The sequence below is a fragment of the Maylandia zebra genome, linkage group LG15 (assembly GCF_041146795.1).
Source record: "Maylandia zebra isolate NMK-2024a linkage group LG15, Mzebra_GT3a, whole genome shotgun sequence".
In the NCBI taxonomy this organism is placed as follows: Eukaryota; Metazoa; Chordata; class Actinopteri; order Cichliformes; family Cichlidae; genus Maylandia; species Maylandia zebra.
Genome location: NC_135181.1, coordinates 10,278,700 through 10,298,141, shown reverse-complemented (window position 1 = coordinate 10,298,141; position 19,442 = coordinate 10,278,700). Strand labels below are relative to the sequence as shown.

The 19,442-nt window shown below is 39.5% G+C and overlaps 2 protein-coding genes across 2 annotated transcripts in view; one reads left to right on the top strand and one right to left on the bottom strand.

Annotated features, from left to right (window-relative positions):
- The window catches only part of LOC101475890 (protein tyrosine phosphatase non-receptor type 14), a 46,371-nt gene extending 44,555 nt beyond the window's left edge, over nucleotides 1–1,816 (top strand). Inside the window, exon 20 of the mRNA XM_004541804.5 lies at nucleotides 66–1,816. Coding sequence (XP_004541861.1) covers nucleotides 66–194 — 129 coding nt within the window. The 3' untranslated portion in view covers nucleotides 195–1,816. The remainder of the gene's footprint in view (nucleotides 1–65) is intronic.
- Nucleotides 1,817–2,032: 216 nt separating this feature from the next.
- On the bottom strand, nucleotides 2,033–14,322 carry LOC101476372 (N-lysine methyltransferase SMYD2). Its single transcript, XM_004541806.6, has 12 exons — nucleotides 13,918–14,322; nucleotides 12,262–12,325; nucleotides 10,774–10,884; nucleotides 10,613–10,673; nucleotides 9,703–9,827; nucleotides 8,053–8,120; nucleotides 6,336–6,438; nucleotides 5,543–5,653; nucleotides 4,403–4,523; nucleotides 3,700–3,874; nucleotides 3,032–3,140; nucleotides 2,033–2,363 (listed from the first exon to the last, which is right to left on the bottom strand). Exons 1-12 carry the CDS (start codon nucleotides 14,085–14,087, stop codon nucleotides 2,283–2,285), a joined length of 1,299 nt encoding a protein of 432 aa, XP_004541863.3. The 5' UTR covers nucleotides 14,088–14,322; the 3' UTR covers nucleotides 2,033–2,282.
- Between the last annotated feature and the right edge of the window lie 5,120 nt (nucleotides 14,323–19,442).

Sequence of the window (19,442 nt, the reverse complement as noted above, 5' to 3'; positions counted from 1 at the left end):
ATCAAAAACATTTGACCGGCTCTCACTGTTGTCCTTTTCTTTCTTTTTTCTTCTCTCCCCTTCAGCCCGTGGAGGTTCCCACAATGCTATCAGAGCTGAGGCAGCAGAGGATGCTAATGGTACAGACCATATCCCAGTATAAGTTTGTCCACCAGGTTCTTATCCAGTTTCTCAAGAACTCCCGCCTTATTTGAACCCGAGCACCTATCGGCTGCTCCGGAGTACTTAAAGTCAGCATGAGGACAGTACAACAAACACAGTATACTGGTAGCTGGAGGGAAGGAAGAACAGAGATTCGTGTTTTCTGTGTGGCACTTCATCTGTATGTAAATTCTAACCCAAAACTCACCTCAAGGGAGGAACGGATCTGGTGGGCTTGTATAGAAACTGACAGCCATTTCTCCTAATCGGTGTATTTCAAATTTTGTTCCTTCTCCCCCTTTGATCTTGGACTTTTTGTGTGAAACATGCATATTCCTTCAGGTTTTTTCAGCTTCAGGTTTCTTAAGAAGTATCTAGAGAAATTAAATCTCAGTTTCAATTAGGAGATATCGCACCACTGGTACATTTCTCATTTAGCCATCATTAGAAATGGCATTATGCTGCATGAACAGTAGGTGGCAGCAGTATTATTGCTATACTCTGAAAGAGTTTGCCAAACAAAAGTATTCTTAAATCGCTGTTCTAAAATGATCCTATTCCTGTATTGATTTAATACAGCAAGTATTTACTTCAAATTTGTAAGAAATTTTTTATTTATTTCTATAAAGGCTGTGGTCACCTTTGCCATGGCAACCATGTTGATCTTTTGAACTCTTTTTAAGTTTTTGGAAAAACTCCAATGTGTTTTTGTGAGGAGGCATTTCAATTAAGTTCCTTTCAGGCAGACAAACAAAGTACACTTTAGCAATTCTTTATCATCTAAAGAATTTTATATATATATATATGTGTGTGTGTATATATATATATATATATATATATATATATATATATATATATATATATATATATATATATATATATATATATATATATATGTATCATTTATCATCATAAACATTTCAAAACTCTGGAATTGGTGATACAACTTTGTCCATATGCAGCAAGTGCTGTGTATAATGTGTCATTGTGCCTTATTGTAGTAATATGTAACTACGGGGAGAAGCTGATGGGCTGATACACTCTTTGTACTGATTAGGTTTTTGGCTAAATTCATTACTTTTTAGGTTTCATTGTAGAAACAAAGAAATTCTAATAATCGTATCCAAACCCAGCTGAAGAAAAATGTGTTGCCATGTCCTGTTTGTAAAATTGCGTTCTGAATGATTTTTTTCCCCATATTGCATTAAATATGTTTTCCTGCTTCTCTGAATTGTAATGCAAAGCCAGCCATGTCCAGCATAACTCTGTACATAATGGGCATGTGAAAAAAGATTTCTGCAAGTGTTTTTATAGTTTCCTTCCTTGACTTGGTACCCTTAAAATACCGCAACATAGTAAACTATGCATGGATTAAAATTTTTTTTCAATGTATATATTCTCTGATAAATATAAGCTTCGTGCTCTCTTGACATTTAAGTGTTTTATTGCACTCCTGTTCTCTTTGACAGTATTTTCTCACACAGCATTCCACTGTTTGTTAATATTTAATTTTTCCCCTCAAGTTGTCTTTTTTAATTTTTTTGGCAGAACTTCTAAATACATTTCAATATGTGTACATATGTTTTGTATATGCATTTTTCAGTTTTCTCTCCCCAGACATGTTTGAAGCTGTTGTACTTGCTCATTATGCAATAAAGCCTTATTTTCTTTAAAAGTGCAGCATCGAGATCACAGTGAAACATCAACATCAGATAAAAGGAGTTCTAGGAGGTGCTGAAGCATCCACCATCACAGGGATACATTAATTTTATTTAACAGGCCCCATATGGTGATGCAGCTCTCCTGATTGCATGACGCATTGATCCTCCTATTTGCGTACCTCCATAAACAACTCAACTCTTGGGTTACAAAGTACAGCTGTAGTCTCAAGCCAAATCAAAGTTATTTACTTGATTTAAAAAACAAAACACCTTCCACAAAGTCATACTTTCATGCAAATTCCACAATAAATACCTGCTTGTTGCAAAAGTATCCTGCGTCTAACTGATAGGAAGATGCAGGATAAATAACCGTGAAGACATACTCCTGAAAAAACCAAGATAAATTATTTGGATAAGACAAAGTTTGGAAAGTGTATGCAGTCCTTATGGATCAGTCTTGGTATTTCTCTCTTGTTCTCTTTATTTTTGTGCTATCATTTTACGCAGCTCTTCAATGTAAAAGTGATCCTTCCCATGAGCCACCTCCATTATAGCCATTGCCTGTAGAAATGCAAGTAAATTTATTATTAATTAACATCACACAATTGCTGTATGTATGTTATTTCAATGTGTAGGTATACTGAAGGTGAACACTTTTCTATATTCAGGTAGTCAGCTGACCTCATTTTTTGGGCACATAATACCTGACCAACTCAAGTAAACCCAATCCTAACACTGCCCCCCACAGGCTTGTACTGTAGGCACTAGCCATAATGTGTGCATCACTTCATCTGCTTCTTTTCTTATCCTGATGCCTCATTACTGTGGAACAGGGTAAAGCCAGACTCATAAGACCTTTATTGTTCCAGATCCAATCTTTTCTAATTAACCAATTGATAAGTGGTTTCCTTAGGCCTACACAGCCGTTTGATTCCTGTTTCTCTCTTCACATTGTGAATGTAGAAATGCGCTTGATTTTACTATTAAACATAATTATACATTTCCGACCTGGTTGTTTTAAGAAATAAGAGTTAGTTAGGGTTAGCCTAGACATTTCAATCACTTCAAGTAATTATACAGAGATAAGTGCTTATCTGTTTAAGTTTATTTAAATCCAGCTGGTGACTTTTATTTGGCCAGGCAGTGTAATAGAAAAAATATTGCTATTACCTTATTAATAGTTGTTCACTGGTTAGTATTTATTTCGTATTTAGACAGTCTAATGTTACCTTTTTGAGAGCGCTGGTGCACGCTGATTGCCTCTCTAGTCCCAAGTACAATCGGCCCAGTTTCAGGTAGACGGACGAGACATTAAGGGAGTAAGGTGGATAGAGATGACTGCATTGAACCAAGATCACATAAGCAAATGAAAGAAGAAGAAAAAAGACACATCTAAGATAACACCGATCTTTTTAGATGCAGTACAGTTAGTAAAAAAACACACAGAAAACCCCCAAACTTTGCAAATTTTCAAAATTATACCAGCTTTTGGGAGATTGGAATAAAAATACTACTTGAAAAATGCTTTTAAACATGAGCTAATATCATAACGGTTGATAAAATGCAGCGATTTGAAAAAGGCTGATTTTAAGCTGAAATTATGTATTTATGTATGGTGGCTTATTGGTTTTAGTTGAGCATAATTCATTCATATTTAGATTTTTCTGATGTAAACAAATAGAAGATTAAGGCACAAATAAACTTAGATGAACACATTACCCAGAATAAAGAAACCTGCAGGAATACAGTCTGTAATATCTGACTAATTTTAAGTACCCAAAAAACAACAACAACCCCCACCCTCCAAAACAAAACAAACAACAAAAACACAGCAACAACAAATACATTTGGAAAGAACAGCAGAGGGGGGGGGGGGGACATGTTTTTATGTTAATACCTGTAAGGTTTGAGAAGCTTCTCGCCATATCTGATAGCTCCATCTAGATCTTGCATGTACATGCAAATCCCCATGGCTTGGTACATCATGTGGAGCATGTACACATTGGAGTCATCAAACACGGCTCCCATTTCCTCCAGGCTCTGCTCGCACATCTCCAGCAACTCACTAGGGGGTGGCACTGAGTCAAGGCTACAAGCTCATAGTTGGCAAAGGATTCAAATGGGCTTCTGTGGGACAGAAGAATTCCACCTCAGAAGGTCACAACTCAGTACTTGTGTAAATCTCCAATCCTCATTTTGTTCCCAGTTAAACGCTTGTTAACTTTTGTGACTTTATCTTTGATATCAGGGTTTATCTTTATGGCAAACAGTCATATAAACGTGTTAAGGTACAGAAATGTGTTGTTGTTGTAGTTCCCGTCGGTCATGGTGTTGCTGCTGGTAAAAATGTGCAGTAGCTAAATAAATTATTTAAAAATGATAAATGTCAAGCAGCTATTTCATCTGTAAGACAATAATTATAATATACTGACTGGAATAAAGCAGGAAAATGTGGAACTTAGGCTTGAATGCTGAACTATTGCTGATATGTTTCAACTTGTTGACAGTACTCTGACAGTTCTCTTCACCTTTTGGTCCTTATGAAGTTTACGATACAATGTAGAAGGCACAAAACGATATCTATTGATACTGAAGGATATTCTTTGTGTGTTTGAATTCCCGGAACTCTCTGATAGTTTTCCGGGCGTAACGAACCATGTTGTTGATGACATCTGGCTCAATGGAATCACTCTGCTTACGTACTTTTAACTTTGCCTTGTCCTATAGATGAAGACAGGAGAGAGAGCGTGAGAGTCAAAACAATGCTTTCCAAATTCCTAAATTATACTCTCACTGTCCACTTTGTTAAGTACACCTCTTCACCTGCTTGTTAATGCAGATATCTTAATGATCCAAGCACATAGCAGTAACTGAGTGCATTTAGGCATGTAGACATGGTCAAGATGCCCAGCTGAAGTTCAAACTGAGCATCAGAATGGGGAAGAAAGGACTTCTTTTTGATCTACTGGGATTTTCCTCACACATCCATCTCTAGGGTTTATAGAGAATTGTGTGAAATGGAGCAGTGCTCTAGGTGAAAATACCTTGTTGATGGAAAATTGAAAAATGTTGCCTGGTCTGATGAGTCTCAATTTCATTTAGATGTTTTCGCCAGAAATTAATCTAAACAACATGAAAGTAATGGTTCAATGGTTCAGGCTGCTGGTGGTCTGATGGTGTGGGGGGTAGTTTCTTGGCACACTTCAGTCCCCTTAGTACCAACTGAGCATTGTTGCTGATCATCTCCATCCCTTCATGACCACAGTGTACCCATCTTCTGATGGCTGCTTACAGCAGGAAAATGTACCATGTCACAAAGCTCAGATAAATTCAAACTAGTTTCTTGAACATGAAAATGAGTTCCCTGTATTCAAATGGCCTCCACAATCATCAATATCAGTCTAACAGATCACCTTTAGACATGTGGTGGAGCAGGATATTTGTATCAAGGATGTGCAGTGGACACATCTGCAGAAACTGTGTGTTGCCATCATGTCAATATGGACCAAAATCTCTGAGGAGTTTCCAGCACCTTGTTATGGCACGAGGAATTGAGGCACTTCTGAAGGAAAAAGGAGATTTAATCCAGTACTAGCCAGGTGTATCTAATAAAGTGGCCGGTGAGAGTACATACCTTGTGGCATGTAGCATTTCCCAGTTCTTACATGTGCACCCATCCAAATGATGCATATTATTAATTTTTGGCTTTAATCTCCATTCTACATATTACCAGGTCTTACCTTTGACTTGCTTTTACATTCCTGGCAGTCACAGAGAAAGTAATAGGACTCTCTCAGCCTGTTATTGCGGTCATCTGTTGGGTAGAGGAGGTCTATGTAGCTGATAAGCACCTATAAGGGGATTTAACACACACATTCAAAATAAAGCACACTCTCTGTCATTGACATTGTTTTTTCTCTTCCTTGTTGCCACATAGCTCCTAAGACGCAGGGCAAAGGTTTTGCTAAAAATAACCCGTCTGAAATCTGCTGCTGCATCCCTCCTTCAAACCAGATCTCCTGCTTCTCTTGACACACTGACCTATCATTGACATGGTGCTTTTCATTAGCGATGTTGCTGTTCTCTACCTTTCCCTTAACAATTTTTAGACTGGTGTGTCAATCACATTGTTCTTCTTCTTTGATCTTTTTTTAAGTAATGTACTTGTAACTTGTCATTCTAAGAGTTTTATGCTGATAAAACAAACAAGATGAGTTCAGTTGAAATAAACTTTATTGTTATAATTGTACCTTTTCACCTTTGCCAGGCTAGCTCTTTTCCCTGTTTCTAGCATTAATGTTAAGTGATTATAATAAGTTGCGATTGCACAGTTTAATTTTTAACATAAAAAAAATCAGTTTCTCACCAACTTAAAAGTTGTTCAGTCAATCTTCCATTGACAAATAACTCTGACATAACTAGCATGTGCTGCCCTAGCATAGGAAGGCCAGCCAACTCCTCCACACACACTTAAAAGAAAAAAAAAAGATCAAAACCCAACCCCCTCTAATAGCAGCTGTCTCTTTTCCTCACTTCATCTCCAGGTTTCATGTCCTGCACTGCCCGAACTTCAGCCGATGTCCCTTTGTACGTGACTATGACGCTGGGAAGGCAGCTGTGGTTTATCAGGGCCATGCTGTGCAGAGAGAAAGATATCAAAAGAAAGAAAGTGATTTAAACAAAAGCGAACCCTTCTTACTATGGATAAGAAGGAAAAACTGAGGCTTAGTATTACTCCTAGCATTTGCATGATCACTCACTATTTTTAAGTGGTATTACTACAAGGCTAAAACTGTGCTTGCACAGAGCTCTTGCATGACACTGACATATGTTATTACCAGGGCTGCATGCTGGAAAAAAGCATATAACAATAATCAATAATCCAGCTATTCATCAGTATCATGAACAACAACTGCAGTCAGAAGTCAGGGCAACAGACACATTTTTTTAAGCCTGTGCCACAAACTCCCACCATTTTTTTCAAATAGGTTACCACAAGCCAAAAACAGATTTAGCTCGCTAAAGTAAAATAAGGACAACTGCAATGTCTGTAAGCATGGAACAAACCAGAGAAGCCCGTAAACCGCAGGTCCTTGCAGACTGACTGGATGAAGTCACTGTACCAAAGAAGCCCCATCCTAGAATTCCCCATTCAGCAATCATTTCCAATTGACCAGCTTCCTCATGTATTACATATGCGCATATTACAGTACGAGTGTTCAACATGTGGTAACAATATTTAAAATCCTTTACAAAAACACAAATTACTCGCCCATCAGAACTTCATCTTTTGGGTCTTGCACTCAGCAAAGTCACTGACAACCCTGCTCAAATGAAAAGTCCTGGCGGTATACTCATCCTCCTCTCTTCTCTCCTCTCCTTCTAGCATCACATTGTTATGCTGATTTGGTTTTCCGAAGCTAATTTACATATTTTGGGGATTTAAGCTTTTATCCTATAGACATTAGAGAGAGGACAGGTAAGCTGGGAGAAAGACAATAAGAAAATGGCTTTAGTGGTGGATTCAAACCCAGGCCTCTGCATTATTCTTATGGCATATTGGTTGCCTGCTCAATCCAGTGAGCTAAACCAGCACCACTCTTTGCTAATCCTAATTTTTAAGCCAGCTGCACTGATGAACTACTCTACAGTATAAATAACTAGGTGAACTGACATTAACAGATCATGCATATTGCTGCCTGTGGACAGTTAGGCCTTTGGTGACTTCAAACCAAACAAACTGCCTTTTAAAGCTAAATAAAAAGTCTGACATCTATAGAAGTCATTAGAAAACACAAAGTGCAGGAAATCAAAAACAAAACAAAACAAAACACTGAGACACAACAGTAGGTAGAGTTATGTAAGGAAGTACTTTGCAGTATATGTGCTGCTGAAACCTTACATGTGTTCATAAAACCTTTCATGGTGTGGGGGTTGTATTTAAGTCAATTCCTGTTTTTAAGGAAATCCCAAAATCAGTTTCACTTAGCTCTTCTACTTCCTGTGTTCACTTTTCCCCTCCAGTTGTCAGCACGCGCTGTTGTAACACTGTCTCTTCGGACTTTAAAGCTCATTTCAATTCATTTCATAGTTTGATTACTTCCATATGACCTTTGAGCCAGTCTCTTGGACTTTTGCTTTCTCTTCCTATTGTCATATATTATTGTTTTATGAAGAAAAGTTATGCCCATTCCTTTGGGTCATCAATCAAAAAGTGCTCATATGCATGTGCGTGACATTTCTTTCTTACTCTGGATAGACTGCAGTACCCAAGTGGGAAAGTTCATCATCCTCTATAGTGAAACCATTGCAGCCAACCTATTGTTTAAGACAAAGAGAAGAACAGAGAAGAGTTATGATAAAAATTAGACTACAACTGTGTGTGCTGGCTTGGCTTAGCTATCAGCTAACTAGCTGGCGTTTGACACGTCACCCAGAAGTCAGTAAAATCCAGTTTGGATCAACAGACCGTATTGATTCCTTCCTATACTGATGCAGAGGTAACACAAGTGACTGTGGAGAATGGCTGTGGGTAATTAATGGGTCCTTACCACCAATGTTCCCTCTAATTTTTCACTTGTCTGAGCGAGCACACAAACTCCCTGAGCGGTCCCTTGGACCACTGTGAGCAACAGCAGACGTGTGCACTGTGGTCACGCCGGCATCTAATCCATCCAAGTTACATGGTTTATTAAAATAATCAAATTACAGCATTTACATTTATGTTAGATTACTTTTAATTAACTGCTTTAGCCCACTTACCATGAAAAAAAAATCTATTCATTGACCTGTGTAGTGCACAAATTATTTGTGCCACTCCAAAAAATTATTTCTGTCCACTATGAGATAAAGAAGAACAACAGCCTGATACCTGCAGGCCTGACAACAGCAGATCACTCCTGTAACACCTGTAACATTCAGTAGTCGCTTCCTTGTTCTGACACAAACAACAAAACTATTGACTACACTACACACTAACTACACAAGATTTGCGCTAAACGTCTCAAATCTCTCACATCTCAAAACACCGCCGTCACTCCTAAAACTTCACCCCGTTTCTTAACAACTAGATGCCACGTTGCCATATCATTTTTTGATTGGTCGACATCGTACTTTTTTGGACGAATAGGAAAGGAAGAGGGGGTGGGGGTTGTTTTTGCTCACAGGTGGAGAGCGCTTTCGAGTCTTTTTTCTTATAAAACGCCGTTTTTATCGTTTCTTCCCGCAGTAAATATAAACAACGATAGTATTCAGGAAGAAAACCAAACATTGCATTTTTTTTTATCACTACTCTGGTTTTACGTGGCCTATCAACACAATTTAAAAACTGGTATAAAGTCCACACTTTTTCCATCAATTGTTCCGTCTGTCCTGCTCACATCTCCAATGGTTGTACACGTTGTCATTAACGTGGCTTCACTCCACATCAGCCACGCCGCTTTGCCAGCTAAAACACCGGTGTCGGCACATAAGGACGCTGTCATAGCCTGTCAATGGCGTTGATTGGCTGCGTATATACGCATTATTGGCTGAACTATGGGATAAGGTGGCATCGTTCTAATCCCAAATGGGAGCAGCCAGTCACTCACTGACTAACACTGCAAAACAGGATTGTTGAAGTATTAATTTTAATTTCAATTCAGGTTAGATTTTTTTTGTGCGCAACGCAGATTTTCTGTGCGCAGAGACCATGCCAGCAGTGCGCAATTGCGCACGTGCCCAGCTTAGAGGGAACATTGCTTACCACCCTCTGCACCACTTTTATAACACCCCTTTCAGCTCAGTGGCCACAAGGACAGATACAGAAAACTTTTACTACTTCATACCACAATACCTGCATTTATTTTTGATATTTAAGGTCCTCACTGTATCAAAATTACATGGTGTAACAACGCATTACCTGGGAGAAGAGCGTGAGTAGCTTTTTGTGGTCCGGCACATCCAGATGTTTGGAGTAAAAGCGATGGAATCTGGCAATGTCTGCCTCGGTCATCTCTCTTTTCTCATTATCTTCATCCTCTGTGTCTGTTACAATAAAAGAATTTGGTTTCATTTAAAATAATTTATTGTTTCACTGGTTTCACGGTGCTGTGCTTTTTTCACCCTAAGATTTTCTTTTTGTTTGGTTATACATGTTGATGGGTCTAGAGAGGTCTAAAGTGTGTGGATTCCTATTATTTTCCTGTCTTATCAGTAATGTCGAGGCTTAAGTCTAATATATTTTTGAGCTCTGGTTACATTTGAGTTTTTATTAAATATTTCTTTGAACTCTGAACTAATGTTCAGCCCAGTCCTCGTACCAGACCATTTTTTTTGTTTGTTAAGCCACTAAAAACGGATCCACTTGTACTGAACTCTATTTGCGTTTACATGATTTATTTGGATTTTCACATAAATTAACTAAATGCATTTTTAATGGTTTGCACTGCACTAAGAACTATAAGTTTCTTCTTGTTAACTTGGTCAAACATCATTTGACTTGAGAGACACTTATGCAATCTGCGCTGTGTTCCCAAGAGCTCCTATTTCACGTTCAAGCATTTACACTTGTTATGTAGTCTGGACACCACTTGACCCACATCTATAGGGTATATATATAGATGTGGTTGAGGGTGTTTCTCAGTGGATTTTTCTCTGAGATATCTTGAGGGTATCTAGGGATCTCTTGGACTGACTTGTAGAGTGTTTCTGCACAGACACTACACAGGTGGCTAGATAAGTGTAGTTCATAAAGAGCAACCACAGCCAAGTCACCATCAAGAAATCATGTATGTTTTTTCTCCTTGTGTTGTAAAGAAATAAGTACTCACGTGATTGCATCTCTCCTATGAGCAACATCTTCTCACAAACGCATCGTTCTTTCTGCATTTTCTGCAGAAAATAGACATGTTTAGCAGAAATGACCTTAAGAAACTCTGGACAGCGATTAAAAAAGAGATTATTGTATTTTATGTATTATTAACTGCCCAACCTTCTTTGCAAGGATTCGCGCCACCAGCCTGGATATCTCTGACGGGCACCAGTTCTCTCCAAAAGCAACCATTGCCGAACACTCCAGCTTGTGCATGGCCCAGTCCCCTTTCTAAGGAGCGCGTAAATGCAATAATAGCATAAAAAAACAAAAAGCCCCTCTTTACTTTATGGCCAAGTGAAATGTGAGTACATTCAATTCAGTCAACTATTGACAGTTTATGTACCACTACAACAGAAGGCCTAACAGTTGGCAACCCCTAAGCGACACCACCAGCTGTGGCATTAAGCTGTAGCATGGTGGCATGCTGGCACTCTGTTAATCTAATGTTACCCTTGCTTCTTCACTCCTCCAACATGGAATGGCCCACTCAATTATCTGCTTAGTCCCCAACTTTATAAACAACACTGCATCCTACACACTCCATAATAGAGCATGCTATGCATGCATATAGAAGTGCATAGAACAACCAAGTTCAGCTAAGCTGTACATCTGCTGAGACTACATTAGAAGACACATGAATGATATATTTATGTCATTGGACACTGGATATGAAAACTAAATTCTAATTTGACAGGTCTGAGAGAGAACTAGACGAGTACACCTGCTCTGGGATCTGTTTTCAGGCTAAAATAATTGAGCAAATGTTGGGAGACTTTGGCCAATAGCAGGTCTTTTGAGATATTTAACTAAAGATCGTAGAAATCCTTTCAAGATATAAGCTAAGCTCTCATGGTGCAATGAGTTAAGCTGATGACTTTCACCAAGGAGAATCAGGTTTCAATCTTACATAAAATCAAATGTTATAATTGACTTACTTTGTTTATATGTGCACATGAAGCATCTGCAAATGCCTGCGTTTGTCTGCTGGGAGGAACATTGAGAGCAGAGCTGCAAGAGCAGGATAATTTGAAAATCTTTTTGGCTTTTATCACTTATTGTTAACTGTACCTTTAGTAGTACTGAAGCAGAAATATAGAGCTTAGCTTGATGATGTGTCGCCACTTGTTTGTCCTCTCTACAGTCGCACATTTTTTTTTGTCATTTTACACTTCTTAGGATTTACATTTGAAGAGCCTAAAGACATTGATTAGATGTCATGTTTACCCATAAAATAATGATGACATATGTAGTGAATGCAGTGCATGGAACAGTGGTTAGCAAACCAAGAGGGTTCTGGGTTCAAATCGAATGATTCAAAGAGGCCCCATGCCTGTGTAGGTTTCTTCCCACGGTCCAACTGGTAGATCTATTTTGGCTGTAAGTATGAGATGTGAGGGTTTGTGCTTGTGGGTTTGTGCTTTCTCCATGTGTTGGCCCCTTTGGTGGACAGGCGACCTGTCAGCGATGTACCCTGGCTTTATGACTACTGGAATAGACTTTTTAAGCTCCAAGTTTTAATATAGATGTGTTTTTTTTTTAAATTATTGCGCAGTGCACTTTAAAGAATTCACACAAGAGCTGTGACTTTGCAGGATGTTTTCTTACCTGACATTTCACATTGCAGTAGAAGGCTTTCTTGCACTTCCCACATCTTGCCAAATGCTGTGTCCTATAAATTACAAAAACAGTTTTTTTTTATTACCCTGCGGATGGCACTGAGTTGATATAAAAGAAATCACCCTGAGACCGTACACATCTTTGCACCATTTATTTTCAAAGGGCCAACATATCCACAAGAATGCATCTGGTTATGTAATACTGAATTGTAGTAGCATAATAGTATTCAGTTGTGCATGTATAGACATTTAAATGTTTGCTCCATAACTTTAACACATGAAATAGCAGTTGCTAGTAGCTTGTTGTAACTGATAGCAATGGAGGGCTTTAAAACCTACTGTGGTATTAATAGAGCAGACCCTCTGACAGGCCAGCTGTCTTTTTAACACACTGAATCAGTAAAGCTGCCAAAAAGTTCACCAGTATAATTCTGAGGCTCTTACCATCTGCAGTCACACTAGGTTTACATAAGGCACTTACGGGCCGGAGCAACCAGTGGGAAAGCATGACACACTAAAACTACCTATTGCAAAGAGCAACTGTAACTCAGGGGTTCAACTTACCACTGAACTGTGTAAAGTTGAGCAAGTCACAAAGGACGTTGTCTCTAGGATGCTGTCTTTTGCTCAATTGTTGAGTTAAAGCAAGCTTTACACAACTGATTTTAATGGTTCTTGATCAACAATGATCTTTCAGTATGTCGAACCAATTTATGAACAGATCTGCCTCCACAGGTTCTGTTTCCAAACTGAAAGTTAATTAAAAGCCTTTCCAAACCCCTTTTCTTCTACTTTTCTGCTAGAATATGTCACACATCTCTTAGATTGACATGATTAAAGCCCGGACACTGTGATAACATATTACCAGACTATATTTTTTCACTTTAAATTGCATATATGTTGCAAATTTGTGGAACAGGCTATGTATAATGTGGCATACCTTTACTCTTGCTACTTTACAATTTTAAGTGCCAAAAACTAAAGTTAAAGGAACTTCCTGTGTTACAAGAAGTTTGACAGACTTTCAAAATAAAATTCTAGAAATAGTAAAAATATCTTTTTAATTCCTAAAACACTTGGCAACTGACCAACAGTCTCTACATTTTGTTAGCCAGATCTTACTAGACTGTCAAAATAAACACAAATATTAAACCTGCAGCTTGGGGCTTATATGAGATGCTGGCTTTTGAATATGGCATAACAGATTCTGGTGGTTGATTTAGGGTCTCTATTTATGACAATTATTGTGTAAATAGGATGTTAAAATGGCCATTCAACATCTGTTTGTAACTGTGAAGCTAACTTTTATGATCAAGCTACATTTTCTCCCCAATACGTCTTGCAACCTGGCAGCTCAGAAGATGCACTGGCAGTCATTTATTCAAATTTCTTGCATGCAGAAACAAAAATGTCAGACAGCACAAGCACCGATATTTGTGTTTAAATATGCAGAATTTATATGATCCTGCAGGAAAAAGGAGTAGTGCATTAGTTACAATTCACATCGTCCTAACTACTAATAAGCACATTTCCAGTAAAAAGCAAAACAAAACATCACAGTGGCTTTGTAATTTCCTAAGAGAATGCGCTTATATATGTATACATTTAATGAGGTGAGAAAAAGATGCACTGCCAAAGTGTTAACCTGGTGAAGCAGAACTCGCAGTAGCAGCCTCTCTCTTTCACTGACAGCACGTGGGAGTAGGCTGGGCAGGAAAACAGGAGCTCTCCAACTTTAAATGGTCTGGTTACCCGGAGCCCTCGTCCCTTCCCCGGGCTGTCAAACCTCTCGAGTCCTTTGATGCTGCCCATCATTGTGCCTTCTGCCCGGGGTGTCTTCTCTCAGAATGAGCCCAGAGACTTGGAAGAGAAGGGGGATGTGGCATCAAGTGTTAGGGCGTTACCATCCCAATAATAGTTCACAGTGGCATCCAGGCACAGAATGGACCCAGCAAACAAGCAGCCGATGGGTTTTCGGAGCTACACAGCGATTTTACAGCTATTAAAGTGTTAAGCCTCTTGGCAAAAGTCACTCATGCCCTCACAAGTGTAAATGTCTTCATCACTGAACTTGTCCACCCCATCCTCCCCACCCCCCCAGGTTTTTGAAAGATATGTGGAGCAACCAAAAATGAGTGCAACATCGCCCCTAGTGGACACGGAGTTAAACGAGTAACAATCGACAATCAACATTACAACATTACACCCAACAGGAAATTAGTATGATTAACGTGAAACATTCCGCATTCCTGCAGGTGTGATGTTGAGCTCTTCATCTCCGTGAAAGGTATGGATTCTCTTTGGCGTCAAGTAATGTTTTACAAATTCACCGATACATTTCTCTCTGATACATCTTCAGTGCCGTTGGGCTTTCTTTAACCCCAGCGTTGCTAAGTTGCTGGAAACATTGCTCACAGACTTTTGTCCCACGTTTCTTGTTCTGGTGTTTGTGGAGAGCATCTGAGTATGCCAGGGAAAATGTCGCCCACATCTTTACAGCACTACCATGAGGCCGAGGCGTTAATAAAGGGCAGGATACACCACATTCTTCTTTTGTCCAATTTTGGTGAGCCTGTGCCAATTATAGCCTCAGTTTCCTCTTCTTAGCTGGCAGGAGTATCATCCAGTGTAGTCTTCTACTGCTGTAGCTCATTTGCCTTGTTGTGCATTCACTGATGCTCTTCTGCATACCTTGGTTGTAACAGAAGGTTATTTGAGTTGGTGTGGCCTTCCTTTCAGCTCAGAGCAGTCTGGTCTTCTCTGACCAGTGTTGATGAGTTGTTGAAGTGAAGTGACCGGTGTGCGTAGATCAGTTATTTACTTAACTTTAAATTTATAAGTGAGAATCATAACCAATTTATTTTTAATTTAGTTATCAGAGTGATTTGGCTCTTTCTGAAAGTAAAAGGTAAAGTAATGTTTCATTTATGTATCACCTTTCAGTATAAATGGCACAAATACCACAGAGTCAAAAGTTCTTAAGCTCAGTGGGAGAGATCCTGCACAGCCTGCAGGCCCCAATCACATGATCTCAGGGACCTGCTGGGTACGTATGAATATAAAATTTCTCTTCATTAAGTTTGTTAAGTCTCGTTTAGTTTTGATTTATTAAAAATATTATATTGGTCAGTGTTTATTTTCTTTTAAGTTTTTATTTTTGATTATCTAATTATTTGAGCTTAGTTTTAGTTAACTATATAATAACCACGACTGGTTGTTCAGTCACCTGTGCAGAAGGTGTTGCTTTTAAGAGTTTCTTAATCCTTTTAATTTGTGGTATAGCTAATCATTGTATTGGAACAATAACCAGTTCTCTTATTTTCAGTTATTTCACTATTTCAGTTTTTTCTTTCCTGTGCTGCATATCTTAATGGACTATGAATACACAAGAAAGGTGTAAGACATATGTATGGCCTGCAGTAGATCCACAGTGTTATGTTCTTAAGTGCAATTCAACAAGGCCATCTGGTGGTAAAGGCCAGGAAGGTCTTGACACTTGATGCTCACGCTGTGGTACAGGTTAAGTCGTTGAGTTGTGGGCGCTGTTTTTTGAAGTTACCATAAAAATAATAAAGTTAAACATTTAGCTATAATAATATTTGATTACTTTGTGTAATAAAAGTGGGACATTATTCATCTTGGAGATCATGAATGCCCAGATTAAGAGAGAGAGAGTTTTCCTTTTCTATTTGGCATCCACATTTGTCACATTGTGCCATCATGTGGTGCTTTATTGTAAGCACAGCCTCAAGTGATTGAGAACCCATTCAGGAAGCATCACAGTCCACAAGCCACCTTAGATACAGACAGATTATCTGATTGGACAACTAGGACTCCTGTGGGGGTTTTTTTTTTTCGGGGGAGGTTGTTTTGTTTTTTCCCCACTAGTGCAGACAAGCTCAGGTCAGGTACTTGATCTTGAGCAAATTGAAATATTTCATAACCAACCATTCCCAAACATTACAGTACATGTGCGCGTGCCTGCTCGCTTTCTCGTACACATGCACGCACATACAAGCACAAACCACTGTGAAGATTTGCCCCTCATCTGTATCTGAAGGCTTTATCCAACCTTGCCCCAGATTCCCCCGATTTATTATAATTCCATTTTTCCAGTCTTTCAATCTAAAGATTTGTTCCTCCTCATTTTTTAATAACGTGGCAAGCAAGGGAAGCATGTCCCTGGGAGATTATGCGGTCGTCTCTGGCGTCTCGTCTTGATTACATCAGAGGAACCTGATTTGATTTGGAAGAAACCCCCTTGTTCCAGTACGATATCTCTTTAGACCTCCCCGTTGTGCTGATTTCTTGCTCTGTCAGAGGGGATGATCTTGATGAATATGATCTAAAAGAGAGGGAGGTAGTAAGAGATTAGGTGAATGGATTATAATTTTCCAATGATGAGGAACAATAAGAAACAATAAATCCTAAGTAGATTTAGTTCTCAAGAAAACCCTGTTAGGGCAAATCAAAAGACGAGACAGGACAGAGGTATTAAATAGATACAGTAGGTCTGACCTGTTTGGCCTAAAACAAGTTCAGTTTTTTTTTATCTTGCTGTCAGGAATTTGATTGAGCCCACTTTGAGATATTTTACTGATACTTTATGATAACATGTCTCCTGGTTGTCTACCATCGATCTAATTCGTGTGAACGGGAGATCTCTTGAATGCATTTCTGGGATTTCACAACAAACTTGAATAAACTCAGTTTTGTGATCAAGGGCTGAAGGTATTTATGACCCTGTGAAACACATTTTTGGCCTCAATTTGAGTATTTATTCAAATAATTCAAACAGCACTTGATTGATCATATAACTGACCATGCAAATCAAATCAAATCAAATCAAATCACTTTTATTGTCACATCACATGTGCTGGTACATTGGTACAGCACATGCGAGTGAAATTCTTGTGTGCGAGCTTCACAAGCAACAGAGTTGTGCAAAATACAATAACGTAAACAGGCAAAATATACGAATGGCTAAATCTGAAACTAATAAATATATGTACAATATATAATAGTATATGCAAAAATAAATAAATAAATAAAAAATTCTGGATGTGTATACTAAATGTTTTTCTACGTGTGTGTGTGTGTGTGTGTATACACATATTTTACAAATTAAATAGAGTCAACAATAAATAAAATATATAAAAATATACAGAGTTGAGACATGTGCAAAACAGTGGCATTACTGTACAGTATGGAGTGCAAAATGTTGAAGTTCCAGTAGTGAAGGTGAGGTGTCTATGAAGTGTTCAGCAGTCTGATGGCCTGGTGGAAGAAGCTGTCTCTCAGTCTGCTGGTACGGGACCGGATGCTGCAGAACCTCCTTCCTGATGGAAGTAGTCTGAACAGTTTATGGCTGGGGTGACTGGAGTCCTTGATGATCCTCCCCGCTTTCCTCAGGCACCGCTTCCTGTAGATGTCTTGGAGGGAGGGAAGCTCACCTCCAATTATCCGTTCAGAGCACCGCACTACTCGCTGGAGAGCTTTGCGGTTGTAGGCGGTGCTGTTGCCATACCAGGTGGTGATGCATCCAGTGAGGATGCTCTCAATGGCACAGTGATAGAAGGTCCTGAGGATGCGGGGGTTCATGCCGAATCTTTTCAGTCTCCTGAGAAAGAAGAGGCGCTGTTGCGCCTTCTTCACTGTTTTGTTTATGTGTACTGACCACGTAAGATCCTCAGCCAGATGTACACCAAGGAACCGGAAGCTGCTCACTCTCTCCACAGCAGCGCCGTTGATGGTGATGGGGGTGTGTACTTCTCTGCACCTCCGGAAGTCCACTATCAACTCCTTTGTCTTTGCGACGTTGAGGGTGAGATGGTTGTCTTGGCACCAGTGGGTCAGGGCGCTGACCTCCTCCCTGTAAGCCGTCTCATCACCGTTGGTGATAAGACCCACCACTGTAGTGTCGTCCGCAAACTTCACAATGATGTTGGAGTTGTTAGTGGCCGTGCAGTCGTAGGTGTAGAGTGAGTACAGGAGAGGGCTCAGTACACACCCCATGTCTTTGGACTGTGGGAGAATATCGGAGAAAACCCCACGCAGAAAAACACAGTCAGGGCTTAAACCACTGACCTTCTTCCTGTGAGATTAGAGTGCTAACCATGGTACCATCCCATAAAGATGACATTTGTAACCATTAGAACAGTTTCTGGGTTTTTCCAAGGGTAGCCCTAGTAAACTGTAGAGGCAGAGATCACTCTCACTCTCTGATACCCAATCATTTTGTTCTAGAAGCAGACCTGAAATATGACACAAACTGCTGAGTTCAGAAAAGAAAAACAAGGGTTATCCCTACTTGTGTCCAAGGGGGAAAGAGTTAAAGTTAGAACAAGATGTTGTAGACTCAAGGCCTGTTTGGCCCAAAAGAAAGTCTTTTGTATAAACAGGTAGATTTTTAGTCCTTGGGTTAAACCAGGGGTAGGGAACGTTGGTCCTCGAGAGCCGGTTTGAGATCGCACCCTGGGTCACCACACCTGAATCAAATGATTAGTTCATTACCAGGCCTCTGGAGAACTTCAAGACATGTTGAGGAGATAGTTTAACATTTAAATCAGCTGTGTTGGATCAAGGACACATCTAAAACCTGCAGGCTCTCGAGGCCTGGAGTTCCATATTCTCTGGGTTTAACCCTAAAGAAAATTAAAAAAGGCTGTTACTCAGCCTTCCCAGTTTAAACAAGACTGGGCCAGTGAATTAAAGAGTGTGTTTTCACGCTTTGGAGATGTGGACTAGGTAAGAATATGCAATTGTGTATAGTGTCAGTGCTGGTTTGTGTAGTTTTTTCCAACCTGATCAAACCAAAAAGGTTATAACAAATCAGTTTTACCATCTTCATATCACCAGATCTCTTTTTCTCTCTCACTTCTTCTGTTGCTGTTTTCAGGCTCTTATAATTGTGGCCACACTATTAATGGAAATATGCAGTATAGCGTCGCATTGTTGAGCTCGTAAAACAGCACCGGCTAATACCTCTTTACAGTGAGGTCGTGGAGGAGGGTTGTGTGTGAAATCCATTGTGGTTAAAGACCTTTCCTACTTTCGGATTTGGAGAGGCAGTGACCGAGCCCTCGTCACCTCGTACTCGTGACCTTGTCATCGCAAGCTGTTTCCAGGCTGCTGTGCTAACTACAGGTCAACAGCAGTGCACGGCTTGAG

Excerpts from the sequence above, each read along its gene's own strand:
- LOC101476372 (XM_004541806.6), bottom strand. The coding sequence starts at position 14,087 with ATGATGGGCAGCATCAAAGGACTCGAGAGGTTTGACAGCCCGGGGAAG. Across the intron at positions 4,524-5,542 it reads AATGTAAAAGCAAGTCAAAG|GACAAGGCAAAGTTAAAAGT; the intron begins GTAAGACCTGGT and ends CTTCATCTATAG. Across the intron at positions 3,875-4,402 it reads GGAATTCAAACACACAAAGA|CCCCTAGTGAGTTGCTGGAG; the intron begins ATATCCTTCAGT and ends ACTCAGTGCCAC.